The 21,243-nt window shown below is 47.9% G+C and overlaps 2 protein-coding genes across 3 annotated transcripts; both read right to left on the bottom strand.

Moving 5' to 3' along the window:
- Positions 1 to 2,649: 2,649 nt before the first annotated feature.
- On the bottom strand, positions 2,650 to 8,554 carry IL1F10 (interleukin 1 family member 10). The gene is made up of 5 exons (XM_004590741.2): positions 8,306 to 8,554; positions 5,410 to 5,464; positions 3,846 to 3,931; positions 3,456 to 3,583; positions 2,650 to 3,187 (listed from the first exon to the last, which is right to left on the bottom strand). The coding sequence occupies exons 2-5, from the start codon at positions 5,439 to 5,441 to the stop codon at positions 2,975 to 2,977; spliced, it is 459 nt and encodes a 152-aa protein (XP_004590798.1). The 5' UTR covers positions 5,442 to 5,464; positions 8,306 to 8,554; the 3' UTR covers positions 2,650 to 2,974.
- A 3,844-nt stretch (positions 8,555 to 12,398) lies between these two features.
- On the bottom strand, positions 12,399 to 16,806 carry IL36RN (interleukin 36 receptor antagonist). Of its 2 annotated transcripts, XM_004590742.2 has the most exons (4): positions 16,752 to 16,806; positions 15,874 to 15,959; positions 14,296 to 14,423; positions 12,399 to 14,134 (listed from the first exon to the last, which is right to left on the bottom strand). In XM_004590742.2, exons 1-4 carry the CDS (start codon positions 16,778 to 16,780, stop codon positions 13,910 to 13,912), a joined length of 468 nt encoding a protein of 155 aa, XP_004590799.1. In that variant the 5' UTR covers positions 16,781 to 16,806; the 3' UTR covers positions 12,399 to 13,909. The 2 variants fall into 2 exon arrangements, with proteins under 2 accessions (XP_004590799.1, XP_058523379.1); XM_058667396.1 differs by lacking the exons at positions 15,874 to 15,959; positions 16,752 to 16,806 and adding an exon at positions 14,516 to 14,717.
- Between the last annotated feature and the right edge of the window lie 4,437 nt (positions 16,807 to 21,243).

Below are 21,243 nucleotides of genomic sequence, written 5' to 3'. Positions count from 1 at the left end.
CAGGGGTACAAGTGCTTTAGGACATCTTCTGCTGTTTTCCTAGGCCCTAATTGGAAGTCTAATTCTAGCCCAATTGGAAGCAGAATAACCAGGACTTGATCAGGTGTTCATATATGAATGTTAACATCACAGGCCATAGCTTAACTCACTATACCAAAACACAGGTCTCTGGGATAGTGAATCCAAGTCCAATTCAGAACGAATGATCATTCATATCCTAGAAGAATAAAGCTTAACTTTAGCCCATAAAAAACCACCCCATAGTCTCTAACTAGAATCTCCCCATTCAGCCAATCGTATATTTTCTTTTGGGGGTGGGTGTGAGGTTAGGTTGCTGCTTGGGTTGCTGGCCTCTAACACTGTGGGGGACCACCTGGTTCCAATCCACTTCTGGTCTAGCTTCCTGCTAATTCACATCCTGGGAGGCAACAGATGATGGGATCTTGACTTCTTGAATTCCTGCCACCCAGCTAGGAGATCCAGACAGAATGCCAAATCCCTGGCTTCTGCCTGGCCCAACCTTGGGTACAGCAGGCATTCGGTGAGTGAACTAATGTGAATGGAATGTTTCTGTCTCTTTACCTTTCAAATAAAATGGCACTAAGTGTTTATTTTTTTTTAAATAGGCATTTTCTTTGTATTGTTTCCCAGGCATCCTCCAGAAGTCTTCCTCACATCCCTCTCTCTCCCTGCCCAGTGGAGCCCTGAATGGTTTATGAGCTCATGACTCACAGCCTGATCAAAGACATCCTTTACAACTTCAACAGGCCTAAGTTTATCTTGGAGCAAGTGAGCCAAGGAGATAGCCTGCCACAGTGACAAAGCATGGGTCAGACGGATAGTCCAACTAGAGCACTGAAGCTGACCCCAGGGCAGGTTAGGAGAGAAAGCAAGGGAGAAGAGGAGGAGGAAAAGGAAAGGAGGAGGAGGAAGATGCTTGATGAGCCAAGGCCTTAGCAGCTTTGAAGTCAGGCCAACATTGATTTCAGGGGTGCAGGCTTCAAATCCCCCGCCCTGCTTGACTGCACTCCTCGCGGTGATTCCTCCGGATGAAATCTAAACTCCCTCACAAGGCATTCAGACCCCACCCTTTCCCCCATCTGTATGCACATCAGCTGTGCAGCCACAGGCCCTGGGTGCCAGCCTCACTGATGAGTCACCACACCCCAGCACACATTCCCAGGTGGTGCTTTCTGCTTGCAATGCCCATCTCTGTGTTCGCCACCTGGAAAACTTCTCCAAGGCCCAGATTCAATGTGCTTTCCTTGCTGAATCCTTGCCAGGTTCATCCCTGCCTGCTCCACCACCATGCTGCCACACATCTGGTCCACTTGCTATCCCAGCCCTCCTCATGTGATGTGGTGAACTTGCTGCTGGTTGACTGAGGATTCTGCACTAATTCATTGCCTCCCTATGCCTCAGCAGTGTTCTGGCCAGCACCGATGCAAAGGCAGAATCTGCCTCCCAAAGCACAGAGCACACATTATCATGTCAGGTGATAAGGCGACTTAGGGTCACAGGCAGGCTGGGGAGGGACAGCTTGGGAAAGAACCTAAATGTGGCAGAGCTGTGAAGCACCAAGTCTTTCTCAGCCAAGTCTTCCCATACTTTCCCATCCACACTGAAATACACTGAAGTCCTTGCTTTACTTTCAGGGTCCCCCAGGACTCCTGGCTGCTGATCTCGCTCAGTTCCTCCCCTCCTTTGCCTCCAAGCACCCAGCCACCCCTGCCCCCCATGACTGTCTGCTTTCACCTGAATATACCAGCCCCTTTCTATCTCAGGATGGTTACCTGTTCCTCTGCCTGGATCATTCCAAGTCCCAGTTCCTGCCAGTCCTTCATCTTCAGCGTCACCTCCTCAATAAAACTTCTACAAAGGGAGCTCCATGTTCCCATTGAACACCACTGCTCTCTCTTTTGATCATGTAAATTGTCTTTTTTTTTCTTGTTTAGTGTTTCTCATACCCAACTCCCAGGAAGGAAGTCTGATTTTGTTCACCGGTCTGTCTCCAGTTCCTGCAGGGAAATAAAGATCTGTATAATGCCTTGGGTCATGGTAAGATACACCAGGTCTGATCTTGAACCCCAATAGTTACAGTCTAGTAATTTCACTTCTCTTGACTGCCTCTCCTCATCTGTCCAGTGGAGGTAAGAAGAGTTGCCTTTTATAGTCGTTTGGAGGATAGAGACATTGATCTCAGGTTCTGCCCACGATAAAAACTCAGAATGTGTTAGGTGTGTGCTGAGGGAGTATACATGAGTAGAGCAGTACCAGCAGCTGGTCCTGTCTCTGGGTTCCAATCCCATGGCTTGAGACTGGTCACAGATTCCCTAGGAAATGGAGAATGATTGAGGCTCTGAGGATGAGTCCCAGTTCCCACGGCATGCCCTCAGCCAAGTTCATGTTGACATTCTCAGATGGAACAGGTTGCCTCTACTGGCAGATTCCACCGTGACCTTCAGCTCTGCATGTCCCAGAGGAGCAGTGGGAAGGGAAGCTTTCCAAGCAGAACACTAATGCAGCTTATCCCTTGCATTAACCAGTGCACACAGGGCCGACTGAGGTCCTGGAGTAATGACCTAACACTGCTGTAAAAAACAAACAAACCACTAACACAGTGACTTCAAACAGCACAGGTTTATTAGTTTGCCATCCTGGAGGATCCACCCCATTGCCTTTTCCAGAAACCACCTGCTGGCCCTGGCTCATCTCTCCACCAGCAGCATTAGCAGCACAGCATCTTCCAACCTCTCTCTCATCCCACCCTCCTTCCTCACTGTCACCATGGGTCTCACCTGGAGAACCTAGGATCTTTAATCACATTTGCCAAGTCCTATTTGCTGTGTTCAAGAACAAATGCTTAGGTTCTGGGGATTAAGATGTGGACACCTTTGGGGAAGCACCATCATTCTGCCTCCCACAGACTCCAAGTGGGATGAGCTGGTTTGGGAGCAGCAGACTCCCTGTCGTCCTACCGACTCTGCTCAAAGTAGAACTCGGTGCGTCCTGCATGCTCACTTTCCTTGCTGAGCCCTACTGGTTGCTGGGGCTCGGCTGGGCCACAGAGGAACCAGCCAGGCCAGGCAGCAGCCTCAAGCCTGAAGGCAGAGCCCAAGCTGCTCTGGAAGAAGGTGAAGCGTGTGGCTTCTTCGCCACCCTTGTACAGGTCCTCAATGTTCACGTCCTGCAGAGTGAACAATGGAACTAAGGAAGACTATAGCCAGGAGGCCTGGGGCGGGGGGAGGGGGTGGTTGGTGGGAGAGAGGGGCTTGGGAGGGCATGGCCAAAGAAAGATACCAGGGAGGTGCTTTTCCCAGGGAGCTACTTTCTGCAGACCCAGGGACAAGGGTCTTGGGATCCATGGGGAGCTGTCTGGGAACCCACAGATGGATGTACATGGGCTCAGGCCAGGTCTGCAGTATCCCCTTTGCCCTGGATGAGGAGTCTCTTACCTCTAGCTGCAGTGAAGGCCCGGCTTCTGTTTCTACACATGCCAGGCAGCGACTCCCTCCCTGGGTCCCCAGGAAGATGGGGACCTTGGTGCGGTCCAGGCCTCGGTTGGGAAGTATGCAGATCTTCTCTGGGATGAGGGAAGAGAAGAGAGCCAGGAGATGAACGCATGGCGCCTCACAGGTCTCACTGAGCAGAGAAACTAGACCTGGGTATCCCCAGTGCAGGCTGCAGGGCAAGCCTGGACTCGGTCGGGGCCATGTCCACTAACTGGAAGAGGGCACAGCTGCTTGTCACTGCATGCAGCCTCTGCACTGGCCCTCTGGCTGTGGGAGGGAAGGCAAGAAGGCAGGCCTGTGGCAGATGTAGAGGGGGATCTGTTGGCAGCTCACCTGCAGTGCAGTTGTCTGCATCAGGATCTCCCACCAGGAGCTGGCCATCTCTTGTGTACAGAACCTTCTGGTCTGTGTCTTTGATTCTGGAACAGGACAGCACAGTTCATGGCTCTGCCCTCCCACCCCCATCCAGTCTGTCAGTTTTCAGGCAAGGGAAAGCCCCTGGGCCCCGTCTCTTCAGAGGCAGCGCTTTCTACCTTCCTCACCAGGAGAAACTGTCAGAGTGAGGGAACCAATGCTTACTCATAGAGGTGTAAAGAAAGCGCTCTGCTTCCTTGACACCTTTCCTGGTAAACTTAAGCCCAGATTTTCCAAACCTGCTCCAGTTTCTCATAGGTGTTTATTCTCTCCCATAAAGGTGCTAATGGAATAAGTCATAGTGATTTGCATTTCAGATATTTTAAATAATTTTTACAGAAAATTCACAAAATAGAAAGAAAAAAAGATCCTCCATGATAGACTGGCTCCCACTCACTCTGGGCAGGGTATGGTGTGTTCTGGGCGAACCAAGTGTGGGTGATCCATGGAGACTGAGGCAGCGTGCAAACATGTGCTCTCATGCAGCCCAGGAGGTCAAGTGCATGCCAGGGAGGGCAGCTGGGGAGAAACCGCTGTGAGCAGTTAGAGCATCAGTGCTGAGCAGGCTGTTAGTTCCCTGGCCCAGCTGGTGTCCAGGATGCTCATCTGATCTCAGGGCCTCAAGGCCACCACTTCCAGGAGACACTTCTCTTTCCACACCAGTGGGTTAAGATCCCTTTCAGCTAATGGCTACAGGTGTTTACAGCAGCTTCATCTGAACCATCAAAGAGTCTGAGAAGATCCTGAAATGGACAGCTGCTATAAAGTTTGGCAACTAGGTGTTAACCAGAACCACAGCTAAGTGCCCCAACATGCCGACATCTGATGCTGTTGGCATGGTTTCTGCAGGTGCACCCGGCCTTTCTAACTAGGCTGTCACCTCCAGGAGGCCTGGAATAGAACAGTAGTCCAAGCCCACAGGAGATGTTAAGAAACATCTCACTCAGGTGAATTGTGTTTTGTATTTCTTATCATCTCATGTCCCAGAGGGCTTGAAGGAGCTGATTCAAGTTCACAGGCAATGAAGCAGTCAACTAGAACAACAGGATTCTAATCTGGAATAAAGCAAAATGCAGACTGGAGTGGAGACCAGGCTGGGAGTTAGTGCTGCTGGGGTCACCATCGCTGTTCCCCAGCTTCAGAATTGTGCCTGACCCTTCCAAGAGGATGTAGAGTCTGATTTGGGTTCAGCTCTCTGGCAGATGTGGCCCATGGGGGAAGCCGTTTAACTGCCTTCAGTCTCAGTTCCAAGATCTATAGAATGGTGTTAGTGATGTCTCCTGGTGGCTTCTAATGGCAGCTGGCATTTGGGGGGATTCTCGGGAAGCAGGGCTCTTGTCATTGTGCTGAAGAGGAAGCTTCACCCTGGGACTCTTGAGATTGCTGAGGTGAACCATGCGGGCTCCGACCCAGCATCACTTCCCTTCTGTACAGAACCCCAGACCCCTGCCTGGGACAGTGGTAGAGACACAGCAGGACTTACATGTAGTATCTTGCCATGGGCAGGGAGCACATAGTGGCAGGACGTCTGCTGGTGCCTGAAGGGAAGAAAGGTGGTTAGAGGATGAGGGTAGGTGGACATGGGGACAGACATTTGAGAGTGAATCCAGTTCCACTTTGCAGCCTACCGCACACTCCAATCCTGCCCATGAGAAGGTGAACGTCCCCAAGGCCAGAGCAGAGGCAGAGCAGCACTACTGAGGGGAGTTTCTAGTTTTAGTGGGAGCAGGCAGGGTCTCCTGCAGCCCTCCTGGGCATCTGGAATGGCTTGGCATGCACTACTACAGAGAGCCTGTCAACACACCCTTGTGCTGATCCACCAGACAGGCAGGGATCCTGAGGCTCTCCTCTGCCCCCACACAGCTCATCCAGAAGCTTTCCTTTTCTTATTGGATAGTGGCCTGTATCCCTCATTTCCTCCTCTTGGTTCTCCACAGTCGCAGTCTGGCTATCGGAGAGACCTAAATTTATCAGCCCAGCATGAAACAACACTGCCTAATAGCCCTGGGCTTTCTCCATGTTCTTTTATACATTGCACCTGTCCTATTCTTTCCTCATGTTCCTACGCATTAGTTAGCTATGTGAGATCTGCTCTTTCCAAGATCATCTTCCATGGAGCCAACCCTAAAGACTGTTGTTTCCTTGGATATTTGGTCGCTGTCTCCTGGAAACCTTGATGTTGGCTGGTTCCCTCCTCTCTTCTCCTTCTGTCCTTTTTTAGGCCCACTGAAGATTACTCTTCCTTCTCGGGGTTGTCCCTAAGGCTGAGGTTTAAAAAACAAAGTTCTAAGCACTGCAATCTCATATCCCATAGGGTTGCAATCCATGAATTTCTCTAGTTGCAATGACCATCTTTATCTAATGCCTTCCAAATCCAGACTGAACTTCCTGCTGTCTCCAGCAGTCTGCAAGACATTCCTCTTAGTACATTCTGCCAATGCACAGTGTAATGTATCTAAGGTTGAGTGAGTTATCTTCTCCTCCCAATCCAAGGATCTCACCCAATTTCATTTCAGTCCTTGCTAGAACAGTCCTCTCAGCAGCAAAATTCAAAACTTAAGGAACATCACAGATCACCTCTCTTACATCTCCTAGTTTTGTGTCTAAGTTATCAATCTCTCCCGGTAGATTATCCCTTTAAAACAGAAATCTGTGTTCTTTATTGACAACACAACTGTATGGTATGTATTCTTGGCTTTTCTACCTTCCTTGCAGCCCAACTTAAGTGAGGTATGAGGGCTTGCATTCTCAGCGATTCTCTCACTGTGTCCCTGCACAGCTCTGGGATCTATAGTGGCCACCCATTTTGCAATAATCTGGCCCTGATTTACCTGCATGATAGCATCTCAGTTCTCTGTGGACACCACACCACCTCTGCAGGCAATATAGCATCTTACACTCTGTGGGCACACTCAGTTGCTTCTGATTTTTCTCCAGAAGCCATCCATCCTCATTGTCTTCCATTCGTATTTTTCAGCATTAAGATCACTAGACATCCTATCAGTATATATGGACTCAGCATCTAGTTCTGTCAAGTTAATTATCAATTCAGGTATTCAGGGTCATGCCACTTAACCTCCAATATCCAGATTCAGCACCTATAAATCCACATGATTAGATTATGTGGTTATTAAGGTTCTTTCTAGGTCAGACCATCCATGAGTCTATGACTCAGTGTTTAATGGATCTTACCCTGACTATTGCAACTCTACTTCAACTCCTACTAAATGTTGTTATATTATGTATTATTACATATTGAAACACTTTTCTCTTGTAGAAATCAGCAGTCTTAAAGTCATAAGGCACAGCTCGTAGGTCACTTGAAGCTCCTTGCAATCACCCTGTCTGACATACATTGGTACCTGTGAGAAGGATGTGGAAGCACATGACAGACTTTGAGTGTCAAGACTGGGTTCCAGACACAACTCTGCAGCCATTTGTCTTCTAGCTGTCTCCCTAGAACTTCAACTTATCCTCATTGGAGTGAGAGGATGGGTGTGAACTGTAGCTTTCCAAATTATTTTAACTTTCACAATGAAATTTTATATAGAACCTAATGAATGTTAAATGGATAAAGGGGACCTGCTTGTGCTAAAGCAAGGGGTGATGGAGACACCCGAGCATCTACTTTGCCTACTGAAGCAGGCAAGGGGGACAGCTCTAAGGAATTCCCAAGCTTCTCTAAGTACTGAATGAATATGACCAGCTTAGACAATTTCTTCCGACATTACTTTCTACAATCTATGCTATGGTTGGGTGTGATTTGTCCTCCTGAAGGTTCATGTGCTGAATTCTTGGGCTCCAGGGTGACAGTGTTGAGGAGGTGGGACCTAGTGGGAGGTGGTGAGGTCACTGGGATGCTGGTCTTGGAAAGCTTTAGTACAGTCCCGGACCTGGTTATTTCCCAGGTGTGTTGTTATAAAAGGACTCACTTCCTCTCTTGCTAAATGATCTCACCTTCTTGTACAAACTCTCACCCTGACATCATCCACCAGATTGGGATGTAGCTCAGAGTGCCCTCATCAGAGGCTGGGCACAACAATCACCCAATCTCAGATTTACAGCTACCAGGACAGTGAGATAGATAAAACTCCACATTCCTTTCTATATTACCCAGCCTCTAGTATTGTTCATAGTAACAGAAAATAGACTACTAATATATCTGCAGTTCTAAATATTTAACAATCTTGACTTAACTTCTCTTCAAATTCTTCTTTATATGCTGCCAGATATATTTAGCATATCATCATGCTCTGTGGTGAGGATATCTTGTCATCTACAGAGTTTGCTTGCCAAGAGGAATGTATGGGGGGTTACAGAGCAGAAATCAGACAGAAGGGAAATAGAATGAGAGATCAGATTTCCCACCCACCACTGACCTGCTGATCCTGGATCCTGGAACCTTGATGCCTGGAACCTCCAACTGACTTCTGCCAGGCACCTGCACTGTGTTTATACCATCTGCTCAGGGTGGATCAGGTCAGCAGCAATCTCTGTGATTGGCTCTTATAAGGGGAGGAAGAAGAGCCTCTGGGCTCTGCGTTTCACAATGTCTTGAGCACAGTAGAGATAATAAAAAGGTGGGGACATTAATGAGTGTTTGTTGAAGGGGGAGAGAGTCAGCCGTAATGCCTTGGCAGAGGCTAGGCACTGGGCAAATTGTTCTGTAGTTACTGTCATTGACTGTATTATTAGTAGTTTAGCAGCCAAATAAACAGTGTGGAGGTCAGACGTCTTTGGTGCCCATAGGCTCCATCCTTGTCTTGTAGAGGTGGTAGACACAAAAGAGAGTATGTCTGAAAGCTCCAAAGACAGAAACCTTTGGTGCCTGAAGTACAGTCAGAAGTACAGTCAGACAGCCAGAGTGAGAGCAGAGACTGACAGCATCGTAAGTGTGATTCTAATGGAAAAATGGGAGCGGACTCTGCTTTTCAACAGGTTCCATGTGACAGGGCATGTTTTGAACCAGCTGCAGAAGACGCTGACCTTAGATTCAATGGCCTTAGATGGGTAAAGATAATATTCCCTGGGCTACTAAGGAAATTGAGTGTAAGCAAGACAGCGATAAAACATACTCAAGTTTCTAATTGACATTAATTAACTCACTCTAGTATTCACTCATCCACCCATCTGTCTACCTACTTATCTGTCTGTCCAGCCATTTGTCCCTCCATTCATCCATCCCAAGGGACACAAAAACCTTAGGCATATGGTCCCATACAGACCAATAATCCTATTGTAATTGCCCCTCTTGAACTCTTTGCAAAATCCCATGGAGAGCTTGGCGAAGCAGTAGAATGGGTCATGGCAAGGCTGAGGTGCTTACAGGATGAGAAACAAGACAATATGGGCCAAAAATGGGGTCACATTATTGCTTTCTCAGTCCCTCTCTCCAATGTGGGAAGGGTCAGAGCATGGTGTATTCTATCAGGTAATCAATGAGTGTTTACCAAGCCTTTATACTGCCATGTGGCAAAGACACACAATACACAGTCCCTGTTGTTAAGTAGCTTTACAGCCTGGCTGGGGAAGCTAAACCCTTGAAAAGGTAATTAAAAAGACTAGACTTTCGAAGCAGTGGGCCAAGAGCATTTTGGAGATAAAAGTGGTAGAAAAACTCTGGTTACCAAAAGATTCTAAAATTTGAAATGGCCTTAGACATGGCATCATACTCTCCTTCTAAATGTGACAACTTATGCTATGGAATCCTGAAGAAGTAGATTAGCTGGGCTCTTCCACAACACTTGCAGGATTAGAGACCCATAACCTCTTGAATAAGCATGAATTGTGCTTTTGCTACTTATGTGGTTAAAATTTGGGACTCATGGTGTCCACATTGTGGTGCAGTAGGTTGAGCTGCTGCCTGCAACATTAGTATCCTATGTGGGCACTAGTTTGAGTCCCTGCTGCACCGCCTTAGATCTGGCTCCCCACTAATGCATAAGGAAAAGCAGCAGAAGATGCATCCATGCATCCATCCACCCATGTAAGATATGCAGATGGCGTTCTAGGCTCCTGGCTTCTGTGTGGCCCAGCCTCCCTTGTTGCAACCATTTGGAAAGTGATCCAATTGACAGAAGATTCTCTCTCTCTCCTCTCTCTCTCTGCCTTTCAAATTAACTAACAAATCAATAAACAAAGAAATAAACCTTTTAAAACATTGGGATCATGTGGGAGGAAACAGCCTTCATGTAATTTCCACCGTTATAGTTCTGTTTGTGCTTGCTGAAATTACAGAGAAGTAGATTCTATTCAGCACATCTTTGACTTCTCAAAGGGCGCCCCCTGCATGTTGATTCTTTGGATTAAAGACTCTTAGTACTTGGCTTCTTCCCTTCAGATTTTGCCTATTCCTTAGTGCCTACAACTGGCATGAGCCTTACAAAAAGCAGATACCACACCTTTATAATATAGGCCCAGGCAAGTGGTTTACACCAAAATTTCAACAATCTAAAGCTGTAGGGTGCCAGCCCCTACAGTCTAAAGGTACTTCTTCATGTTCCCCATTTACTATATACTTTTAATTTCTAACTAGCATTTAATGAATTCAATGTGATTTATAGTAGATTTAATTTTAAGAACATGATATTATTTTTCTCCTTCCGTCCCATCTTTCTTCCTTCTCCATTTTTCTTTTTTCTTAACTTTTGAGATTACATTTTTTTTTAGATTTACATTACAATAAACTGCTTAATACTTCCCGGCTTACTGTTGACTCACAAGTGTTAATTCATCCTAGCTAATGCTACCATTTTGTCATCCCACAAACAATGATGCAATTACTCAAGCTGGAATAACTTCCAAAAATGAGATGAAATTTGAACTGCACTCTTACAAATTTCATTGGTAGAGGAAAGGGAGACAATGTCCCAGGGCGGAGAAATAGTTTGCACATTTTATCCTTACTATGGCTCCATTCCTTGCCAGCTGTTACGCCAGCCCTAGCCTTGAGGTTATTCTAGGGGTCACATACTTCCCCAGCCCAAGTGCTGCAACCTGCTACCTTGCAGTGGCACAAACAGAGCAGATAATTAAGGACTTCTTTCAACCAAGCCTTCTTAAGGGGATGTGTCATGTTAACAGGGTAGTGAAATATGAGAGATTTCTCTGTATAGAAAGGATAGGGAAAGAAACATGAGACTGTATCTCAGCATACAGGCAAAGAATGTGACCTGGGTCTGCAGAAATACAGCATGGCACCTGGAGCCCATGTTCCCAGCAAACCCAAGAGGATGCCCATTGCCCAAGGACTTCAGCACCAGCATCTGGGCTTGTGCTACTGAAGCCCATGGAGAAAGCTCCTTCTATCCTGGCCACCTCCATGCTAGCCCTTCAGCCGGCTCTGAGCCTGTTAGACTGGTTCAACCAGGGAAGTGCAGGTAGAATACTGTGGGGACTAAGATGTGGGTCTCTCCTCTGCCTGCTCTCCTGTCCCTCAAGGTTTAGATGGACATACTAGGGACAGTTCCTGGTACAAAGACAGAGAAGATTTGAATGCTGTACAAGCAGACAATTCAACACAAGAAGTATGATTTGCTTTTTAAAAATATATTCTGGGGGATCAGTGCCATGGCATGGTAGCTTGCACTGCCAGTATCCTAAATGGTCTCTGGTTCAAGTTCTGGCTGCTCCACTTCCAATCTGACTTCCTGCTAATGGCCTGGGAAGGCAATAGAGGATGCCCTGAGTCTTTGAGCCCCTGAGCCTAAGCGGCAGACTCAGGAGAAGCTCCTGGCTGAACTCTGGTCATTGCAGCCATTTGAAGAGTGAACCAGCAGATGGAAGATTGTCTCTCTCTCTGTGTCTCTCTTTTTTCTCTCTGTAAATCTGCCTTTCAAATAAAAAAGGAAAAAGAAAAACAACAGAACATTTGGGTCCACAAAATAGCTGTTGCTCATTTTGAGTATGGAAAAATATTGGGGATAATTACAATGACAGTAAATAAATGCATTTCCTTTTCTTTTTTCTTGGGTGTTAATTATCTATTGCTTCATAACAGGTTACTCCAGAACTTTGCAGCTTGAAGCAACAACCATCGCTTCTCTCACAGTCAAGGAGAGGCAGGAATCTGGGGCAGCTGAGTTCACAGTTCTCTCTGCCACAGCCCCTCATTAGGCTGCCGTCAGGGCTGCCGACTGGGTGCTGTAACCTGAAAGCTGACGTGGCTGGAGGATGGATTTCCCAACCCTGCAAGCTCACCCATTAGGCTGCCAGTAGGGGGCGCACTTTGTATCACAGTCTCACTACAGGGCTCTTCCCAACATGACAGCTGGCTTTCCAGAGGAAACAAGGGAGCAAGGGAGCGAGAGAATAGGGTGGAGGAGGGGTGAAAGGAGGGAGAGGGGAAGGGAAGAGGCATGAAACCAGTGTCTTGTAACTCAACCTTGGACGTGGTGGATCATCACTTCTGCCATATTCCCTGGGTCACGGAGACGACTAGTACAGCGTGGGCAGGACTTCCTACAGGGGGGTGAGCACCTGGAGAAAGGGGTCAGCCACAGCCAAGCTCCCTTCCCAGGACTTCTGAGCCAATCACCACAGACGTGGTGGCTTTACCACAACAGAAATTTATTCTCTCACAATTCAGGAGACCACGACTCCAAAATCCAGGGTCGAGCTGGCCACGCCCTCTCTGAAGACCCCAAGAGAGCAGCCTCCCTTCTCTCCTCCTTGGCTTCTGGTGGCTGCTCCGATCCTTCGTACTTCTCAACTTGTGGCAGCACCACTACCATCTCTGCCTCTGTTGTCACATCTTTTCCTCTCTGTGTCTCCTCTTCTTCCAAGCACATCCATCGTCTGAAGTTTAGGTCCACTCCACTCCTGTGCGACTCAGGCTTAATGAATTGCAGCTCCAAAGATCATGTTCCCAAATAAGGCCACAGCATGAAGTTCTGAGAAGAACGTGACTAGGGAGGCATAATTCATGCAGCACAACAACCCTCTTGCTGGCTGGACTCCAAATCTTGGAAGTTGAGAGTCTGTGACCATTCCAAGGCTAAAGCACAGGACTTTGGTTTCTTGTAAATTCTCTACCCAAGAGAGTCCATTCATACATGCCCACCACGTTCTCCTCTTTGGGGGTTTTGTGGGAGATCTCTTTCCTGCTCCTTGCTCTTGCTGCCCGAACAGTAGAACTCAATTTCATTTGCATCTCATTTCGGGAAAGTAGCAGCTTAAAGATGACTCAGCAATGATGGAGCTCTGATTGCCGGATTAATGACATTTCTTAACATTATATAAAGGCTCCCTCCTTGTTGTACCAAAATAGGGAAATATGAATAAATAAGAACAAGAGAAATGTCACCTATCTTGCCACCAACCGGATATTGCCACAACTGGCATAAATCTTTCAGATTTTTTCAATCAGAAATGCACAGGCATTTTTAAATATTAAAATGAGGTTATAAGATGCGTTATGTTATAACTCATCTCACTGTGTCATAAGCATTTGCCCATGAGCACAGGCATTAGCACCTGTCCATCGTCTACCTTCTAAATTGCAGAATTTACCTGGACACCACTGCCCTTTCTTGCCTGTCGTTAGAGGATGATGGAGAAGGCAGCAGGTGCTGGTAGGATGAATGGGAAGGCGGACAGGATGTGGACCCTGACTCAGTAACCCCATGACCCCCTCTCTCTGTGTGGTGTGGAACAGCAGAGCTATATATGGTGAGTGGGAAGCCTTGTGAGACTCGAGTGGGGTTCAAGGGCATTGGGCCTGTTGCTGTTGAGCATAAAGACCCTTCCACATCAATAGCACCACTCAACAGACAAGAAAACTGTACAGAGCCCCAAATCTTGGAAGAACTTGCCCACACATTCAGGATCAGGAAATGAGAGCAAGGCTAGGAAGTCAGAGGTGGGGGGCCTGAGCACAGAGAGGGGGCTCACTCATCATTTCTCTCCTCCAGCCCCACTCCTGTTCCAGCTGGCCCTGCCCAAGGAGTTGTGGGCAGAGGTGGGGTTATGGAGGGAGGGTTATCTTAGTCACACTGCTGGAAGTAGAAGTCCATGATGGGGGCATCGCCGGCAGCATTATCAGGGATCTGGGCGAGCCTGACAGGCTGGTCTGCTTCAGGCACAGTGCAGAGGAACCAGCCTGGATAAGCAGCTGACTCAAAGCTGGAGGTAAGCCCCATGTCCCGCCGGTAGAAGGTGAAGCTCTTGGACTCCTTGGCATCGAGGTAGAGCTCCATGATGTTCACAGGCTGCAGGCAGAGAGGCAGGGTGAGTGAGAGGCTGGAACAGGGAGTAACAGGAGCAGTCACAACTACAGTCCACAGAGCCCTCCCAGGCTGTCCCGACCAGCCCCAGAGCACAGGGCACCCAGCCTCTGGTGGGTGGGGATGCCACGGTAGGACTCACCCACCTCTAGTTTCAGAGTTGGCTCCTGTTCCATCCCACAGGACAGACACTTGCTTCCTCCCTGGACACCGAGGATAACTGGGGAGAGCCGGGCATCCAGCGATCGATTGGGGACAACGCTGATTTCTTCTCCTAGAGAAAGGAGGCAAGGGAACTTGATTGCATTTCTGTTCCCTTTGCCTTCCCAACTTTCTGGCCGCTAAGGGGCAGGATCGATGTCAGACCTTCTGGCCCCAGACTGGAGATAAGGGGACAACTGAACAGCTGCTGCATGCTGGGAGGGCTGGTTTCCCACCTGCTGGCCCAGAGAGGACATTGAGGCACAAAAGCACATTGACCCACTTCCCAGTCTGGCTCAGAGCCAAGTCTTCAAGTCTTCTCTAAATTCCAAAGTAGATTTCAGAACCCTTAGCATTTAGGCCTTATTCCTGAGACTTCTCTTGATGAACCTTCTATTAGGGTTGCTGGACAATTTTATTGTGAGATTCTGACAGCATAAAAAGGTCTCATTACAGGACTAGGTTTGTGGCATAGTAGACTAAACCTATGCCCACAGCACCGACATCCCATAGAGGTGCCAGTTCAAGTCCTGGATTCTCCACTTCCCATCCAGCTCCCTGTTTATGCCCTGGAGAGCAGCAGAGGACGGCCCAAGTGCTTGAGCACCCATATGGGAGACTGGGAAGAAACTCCAGGCTTTGGATCAGCTCAGCTCTGGCAATTGCGGCCATTGTAGAGTGAGCCAATGGATGAAAGATCTTTCTGTCTCCTGTGTAAACTCTACTTTTCGCCAAAAAATAAAATAAACCTTTTTTTGAAAGTCTCTTTTTTTTTCTGCTCAGTCCCTCTCACCCCCACACACTCATATACATACATGCATGTATGCACACATTACAAGCACACACATGTACTCACAGATAACTGCACATATACATACAACCACAACCTACACACATACACATGTATGCATGTCCACACACACATATAACATGCCTGTGTGTCTGCCTGTGCTTACTCAGGCACACACATATACACCCTTGCAGCTTTGCACATATTCACTGAATAGCCATAACCTACTCTGGCATATTCTCCTGCACACACATACATGTACTTGGATGTTTGCCTTAAGTTTACTCCAGACAGACAAGAGTGTGTTGTTATGGAGTTTTCATAGTGTGTGTGGGGGGGGGGGGGATGACAGATGGTGCCACCACTCTGTGCCAGTGAGGATCCTCAGCAAGGGCCCCAGGTGGAGAGACAGAAGCCCAGCCCCACCCCACCCCACGGGCAGTAGACGGATGGAGGGCCTGCTTCAGTTCTTTCTTCAACCCTGAGTCCCGGGGAAATGGAACATCTGGCCCAAGTCTAACCGGCGAAGGACCAGCACATCACTCTTCCTGGGAAGGGTCCCACCCCTGCATAGAAGTTTTGAGGGCTCTGGAGGCTGGGGTCCTCCATCTGCTGGCAGCCTGCTCTACGCTGCTCTGTCCACTGTGCTTGGCCTGGATGCACTGCCCGGTGGCTCCAAGGCCTCCCCAGAGTGTAGAAAGACCTGAGCAAGCCAAGGCGTTTTGTCACCAACCTTTGATGACCTTCCCTGCATGCAGTCCTCCAGCCAGAAGTTGGTTGTTATGAAGATAAAGCACCTTCAAGGCAGAATCCTTCATTCTGAAACCATAGGAAGAGAATGGACTATGAGAGGAGCTGTGGGTGCTCCAGAAGGCTGCTCTCCAATCTCAGGCCTTTACTCTTCTTCTTATCCTGGATGTCATAGCACAGCCCTGTCTCCTAGACTGTCTTCCACCCTCCCTGTGAGATGACCCCACGGTCTCCTCTCAGAGTCTGTATTTTCAACTCTAATCAATCCCTTCCATGTGCTGTGCTGGAAAGATGCTGAACTGGGCATTGGAGCCTGGGTTCTCATTTTTGCTGTGCTGCCACTGCTGCTGGGTGACCACAGACAAGTCACTCACCTTCACTGGGTCTGAGTGTCCCCCTGGCTACACTAAAACAATGGATTAGAAAATAGCCAGACGGCTTTCTGATTAAAGTCTGACTCCCCAGCTACTACTGAAAATCTTCCACTGCTGTGAAGTGTGGAGCACAGCAATGTACCCGTTCCAGTGTTTGTCACCGGTGGGGTGACAACAGGGAAGTAGTGGCACAGATTGGTCTGGCTGAGGGCAGTGGGCAACTGAGCACCTACTCTCACTATGCATGCTCTAGGCTGTTATGCTACACCCAGAAGTTCACTTGTCATCACCTAGCATCAGGGAACCCTCATGAGGAGTACTGCCCCAGTCCTCTACAGTCTGGCACTGACCACAATGCCCCAGTGACCTGCTCTACCTGGGAAAGCCCAGCTCTAGGCAATTGTAGTTCCTTCCCTCTGGACAACAGGTCTACCCAGAACTCACTTCACCCAGAGGGTATCACCCACTCAGAGGTCCAGACACTCACCGGAAGCACAACGCCCCACTCAGGACCATCTTGAGCTCCCAGACCTGCTGACTCCGCTATTCTGAAACATAAGGCAGAAAATTTCTAGGGTAGGGGGAAGAGGTGGCAAGACAGAGGCTGGGCTGGTGGGAGCCTAGGTAGCAAGCAGCCTGCTGGACCTCCCGGCAAATGAGCAGCTACCCAACCCTCATGCATGGGATTGTGGATAGAGGGCCAGGATGGAGTCCCAGTCCTGCTAGTGCCCCAAAGGATACCTCAGAATGCACCTTCCTCCTGGTAGGAGCCCGTGATGTCTGCCTGACCCTGCAGTGCTGCCTCTGCCTTTTAAGTGCACCAGGGAGGAGCCTGAAACTGCCACGACCTGGGGAGGAGCAGGGCTTTCCAGAGTGAGTGTGCACCACCTGAGCCTCCAGAAACACCTGCTGCTCACGCTCACTCACGCTCTTGCACCAGCAGGCGTGGAAGGAAGCTTTGGAGAGACAGTCCCTTCCCAGCAATCCTGGGTTTTTCAAGCGTCTGCTGAGCAGCTCAAGAAAGACAGCTCCTTTCTCTCCCACCCATCCTTCCTGCCTGCTCTCTCCCTTCTGTCTCCTTTCTTCCTTTGCCAGGCCTTTGGGAGATGATGGAGGCGGGACTCTCCCCACTCAGGGAATGTGTAGGCTAAGGATTCATTGTAGAAAAACCTGAAAATCCAGACCAGCAAAATGTGAATACTAAGTGTCTTCTGTGAATGCACTATTAAAAAAAAAAGTCCAGTCAGAGACCTGCGTTGTGATGCAGCTAAGCTGTCCATGCTACCAGCATCCCTTATGAGTGCAGTGTTGAGTCCCAGCTGCCCTGCTTCTGATCTAGTTCCCTGCTAATATGCCTGGGAAATACAAGATGGCCTGAGTGTTTGGGCCTCTGCCACGCATGTGGGATGCCAGGATGGAGTTGCAAGCTGCTGGCTTCCACCAGGCCCAGCCCCAGCCATTTCAGCCATTTGGGGGTAGTGAATCATCAAATGGAAAAGTACTAAGTTCCATGTGACCCATGTGACACACCCATGTTATGTTTCAACCTCTGGCTTTCACTTGGTCTACCGCTGGCTATTGGAGGCAATGAACCAGTGGATGGAAAATCATTGTCTATGTGTCTCTTCCTTTCAAATAAAATAATCTTTTTTAAAAAGCTATTAGTATAAATATCTTTTGAAATCCATGCATAAGTTTTTTGCATGCATAGTCCTTAAATACTACACATTTTCCATGTACTCCTTGTCTGTCCATAAATCCGGGATATGTTGTCCTTTAAGGAGTGAAGCTTAATTTTCCCTTCCTGTAATGTAGACTGGACTTCACGACTTGTTCCTAATGACCATGTTTCATGGTAGAAGTGACTGTGTTCCCACCAGGATGTTAGGTCTTAAAAGGTTTTGCTTCTTCCCTCTTGTTCTTTCTTCAGCTGCTCACCTGGGGGATGCCAAGTACCAAGTGGTAAGGACATTCAGGCTACGCAACAGAGTGGCCCACGTGGCGAAGGCGGGTGACTTCCAGGGACAGCCTGTACGTGAGCGACCTCAGAAACAGATCCTTCAGCCCCAGCTGAATTTTCAGATGACAGCAGCCTTGGCTGACATCTGACCTACAACCCAGAAATCTCAAGATAGAACCCTGGCAAACTCTGTTTATTTACATCTGATTCTCAAAACTCATTTGGAAAACTGATGGTTCCAGCTTCAAGGTACAAAGTTTGGGGATCACATGTTAAATACCAATGGGTTAGATTATACCTAGTCATTACTATCAGGAATGTCTACCTTTTTTGTTGTTGTTGTTCTGCACAGTCATCAGTGGGTATCCTTGCTTCTCAGCAAACACCTCAACTCTTCATGGGCTTGTGTGCTCCAAATTGCCAGACTTCAGAAGGGGCAAGGCCCTCCACGGTGACTCAGCACCATTTTTGATGAGAGCAGTAGGACTCCAGAAGGTGATGTGCCTCTTGCTCTTGATAGAGATTTGTAGACCTAACATTCCACGTAGAGTCACTTATGTGAGTGTGTGAGCACAGTTGATCACGGTAAGCTGAAAATTCCTTTTAGGGAGATACAGTCTATCATAGCCAAAATAATTAATATTCATATTCACTGTATTCATCAACTGTATTCATCAATAATTCACTGCATTCATCAATAATTCACTGTATTCATCAATAAGTATTCATGGCATGTCTGGAATTTATTTAGTGGCTTACTTGGCATTTTTCATTTTATGTCCATAATTTACCAATGGAGTTACTTTGCTCTTTAAGATTTATTCATTTTTATAAGAAAGGCAGATATACAGAGAGGAGGAGAGACAAAGAGGAAGATCTTCCATCTGTTACTTCCCCAGAGGCCACAATGGCCGGAGCGGCGTCAATCCAAAGCCGGGAGTCCAGAGCCTCTTCCGGGTCTCCCACGCGGGTACAGTGTCCCAAGGCTTTGGGCTGTCATCAACAGCTTTCCCAGGCCACAAGCAGGGAGTTGTATGGGAAGCAAGACCACTGGAATCAAAACCAGCATCCACATGGGATCTTGGCATGTTCAAGGAGAGGACTTTAGCTGCTAGGCTACTGCGCTGGGCCCCCAGTGGAGTTACTTCTATGATTATCTCTGGTTTGCTGATATGGAAATTTGGCATAAAAAGAACTATCATATTGGTGGTGTTGGGCCAGTAACTGGTAGTGGACCAAGGTAACCTGAGTCCAAACCTATTGACCCCAACATACAACAGAGTACTCGTACATGGCCGTTTTACAACCCGAGTCAGATATTGTCACTTCTCTGGTCCCCACATCTCTGAGAGTAAGACACATCCTCTGAGGCTCTGCAGAACAGAGCATGAAGTAACTCCTCTCCTTCCTCATCAAGGAAGAACAAGAGCCATGTGGGCCTCTTGCTGCCCGCACCCCTGACCCGGCCACCACCAAGCACACCAAACCTCCTGTTTTCCCAGGGGCTTTACACTGCCTTTACCTCTTTGGAAACTCAACCAGGCATCAGTACAGCTCCCTCCCACACCTCCTTTAGGTCTTTGCTGCAATTCTACCTTCTCAGTGAGGACTGCATCACCATTCAGGGCTTCCTCCATCACTCCTAGTCTCCTTCTCAGGTTTCACTGCTTTCCCTGGTGCTCACCATCATTTACCATACTGTAGAACTCACCCCATATTATCATATCTCCCACCCAGTGGTGCTGGAAGATCAGCTCACCCAAGGGGAGGCATGTTGACTGGTGTGTTCTGAACACCTAGGGTGGCACCTGATAGACAGTTTGTCTTCAATAAATGTTGCAGTAGTGCCAAATGAGCTGTTTACTTCACGTACAAGGACGGCCAGGGAATCATCTCATGATTTGTTCATGGCTCTCCATTCTCGGGGAGGTTGATGCTTCTAAGTCCTCTTGATGCAATAGTTAAGAGGAGAAAAACTCTGGTCTGTGAGCCAAGACTGGCCCATTGTTTGTCTTACACCAAGTTTTATGGCCACAGAGCCAAGCTCACTGGTTGACCTTAAATCTCTAATTACAGAGTGAATGTTCAAGACAGACACTAGATGGTCTGCAAAACTGAACATTTATTACCTGGTCTTTTACAGAAAAAGTTTGCTGGACTCTGCTCTTTGATCTAGTGATTTAACCTTTCTGTGTTTAAAATTTTCATGTCTAAAATGACAATAAAACTCATGCTTGCTTTTGGTTTTAGGACTAAATGAGTTTAGATATATATGTTTAGAAGAATGCCCAGCACATAGCAGGTCGGATCAGCTTTATCATGCAATCCTCACCATCACTGTTATCATCATCATCTTCATAGCCCTGAGAAATCTACTTCATTGTTCTGATCTCATGCCTCATCCTCCTAATTTTTGTTTCTCCACAGAAAGGATGTGACATCCCATCCTTGCTGTGTCACAAGGACTAGATGACACAGAGGCTAAAAAAGCCATGTCAGCATATAGCACAGACCCACAATCACCCACTGCCTCAATCACCCCCCGCACCCAGAATGGAAAGAGGATGCCGAGAACACGGCAGAGCTCACGTTTAAAAAGCTCAGCCTACATCTGAGGCTAGAAGCTAGAGGGCAGTTGCTTCCTGTGTGTGCTGGATTTTCTGATGCAGAAAGGAGAAAGGTCCCAAAGTTACCTAACTCAGCCCAGCTGACAGACTCCCCACACATTGTGGGGTTTTCAAATTAATTGCAGGAAATGTTGACACCTGCTGCCCATCCACTTTGTCAGGCGCTGACCGGATAGCTCTTGTCCCATCTCCTTGTCACCTCAGTCCTGTGAAGCAAATGCCATTCTTAATCCCATTTAACTGAAGACAAAAGGAGGCTTAGAGAGGGTAAGTCATCTAAGGTCACAAAACCAATAAGCAATGAACCTGGAACTGGCTTTCTGGAAGTCTGATTCCATACTAACCCACCTCCATCCCCCAATGTAAATCTATAAAGCTTATTGGACTTACAG

This window comes from Ochotona princeps, chromosome 8 (genome assembly GCF_030435755.1).
Source record: "Ochotona princeps isolate mOchPri1 chromosome 8, mOchPri1.hap1, whole genome shotgun sequence".
NCBI lineage: Eukaryota > Metazoa > Chordata > Mammalia > Lagomorpha > Ochotonidae > Ochotona > Ochotona princeps.
This window is presented reverse-complemented; position numbering and strand designations above follow the sequence as displayed.

Excerpts from the sequence above, each read along its gene's own strand:
- IL1F10 (XM_004590741.2), bottom strand. The coding sequence starts at position 5,441 with ATGTGCTCCCTGCCCATGGCAAGATACTACAT. Across the intron at positions 3,932-5,409 it reads CCCATGGCAAGATACTACAT|AATCAAAGACACAGACCAGA; the intron begins GTAAGTCCTGCT and ends GTCCTGTTCCAG. Across the intron at positions 3,188-3,455 it reads GGCCTTCACTGCAGCTAGAG|GACGTGAACATTGAGGACCT; the intron begins GTAAGAGACTCC and ends TTCACTCTGCAG.
- IL36RN (XM_004590742.2), bottom strand. The coding sequence starts at position 16,780 with ATGGTCCTGAGTGGGGCGTTGTGCTTCCG. Across the intron at positions 14,424-15,873 it reads TGCAGGGAAGGTCATCAAAG|GAGAAGAAATCAGCGTTGTC; the intron begins GTTGGTGACAAA and ends TCCTTTCTCTAG. Across the intron at positions 14,135-14,295 it reads AGCCAACTCTGAAACTAGAG|CCTGTGAACATCATGGAGCT; the intron begins GTGGGTGAGTCC and ends CTCTGCCTGCAG.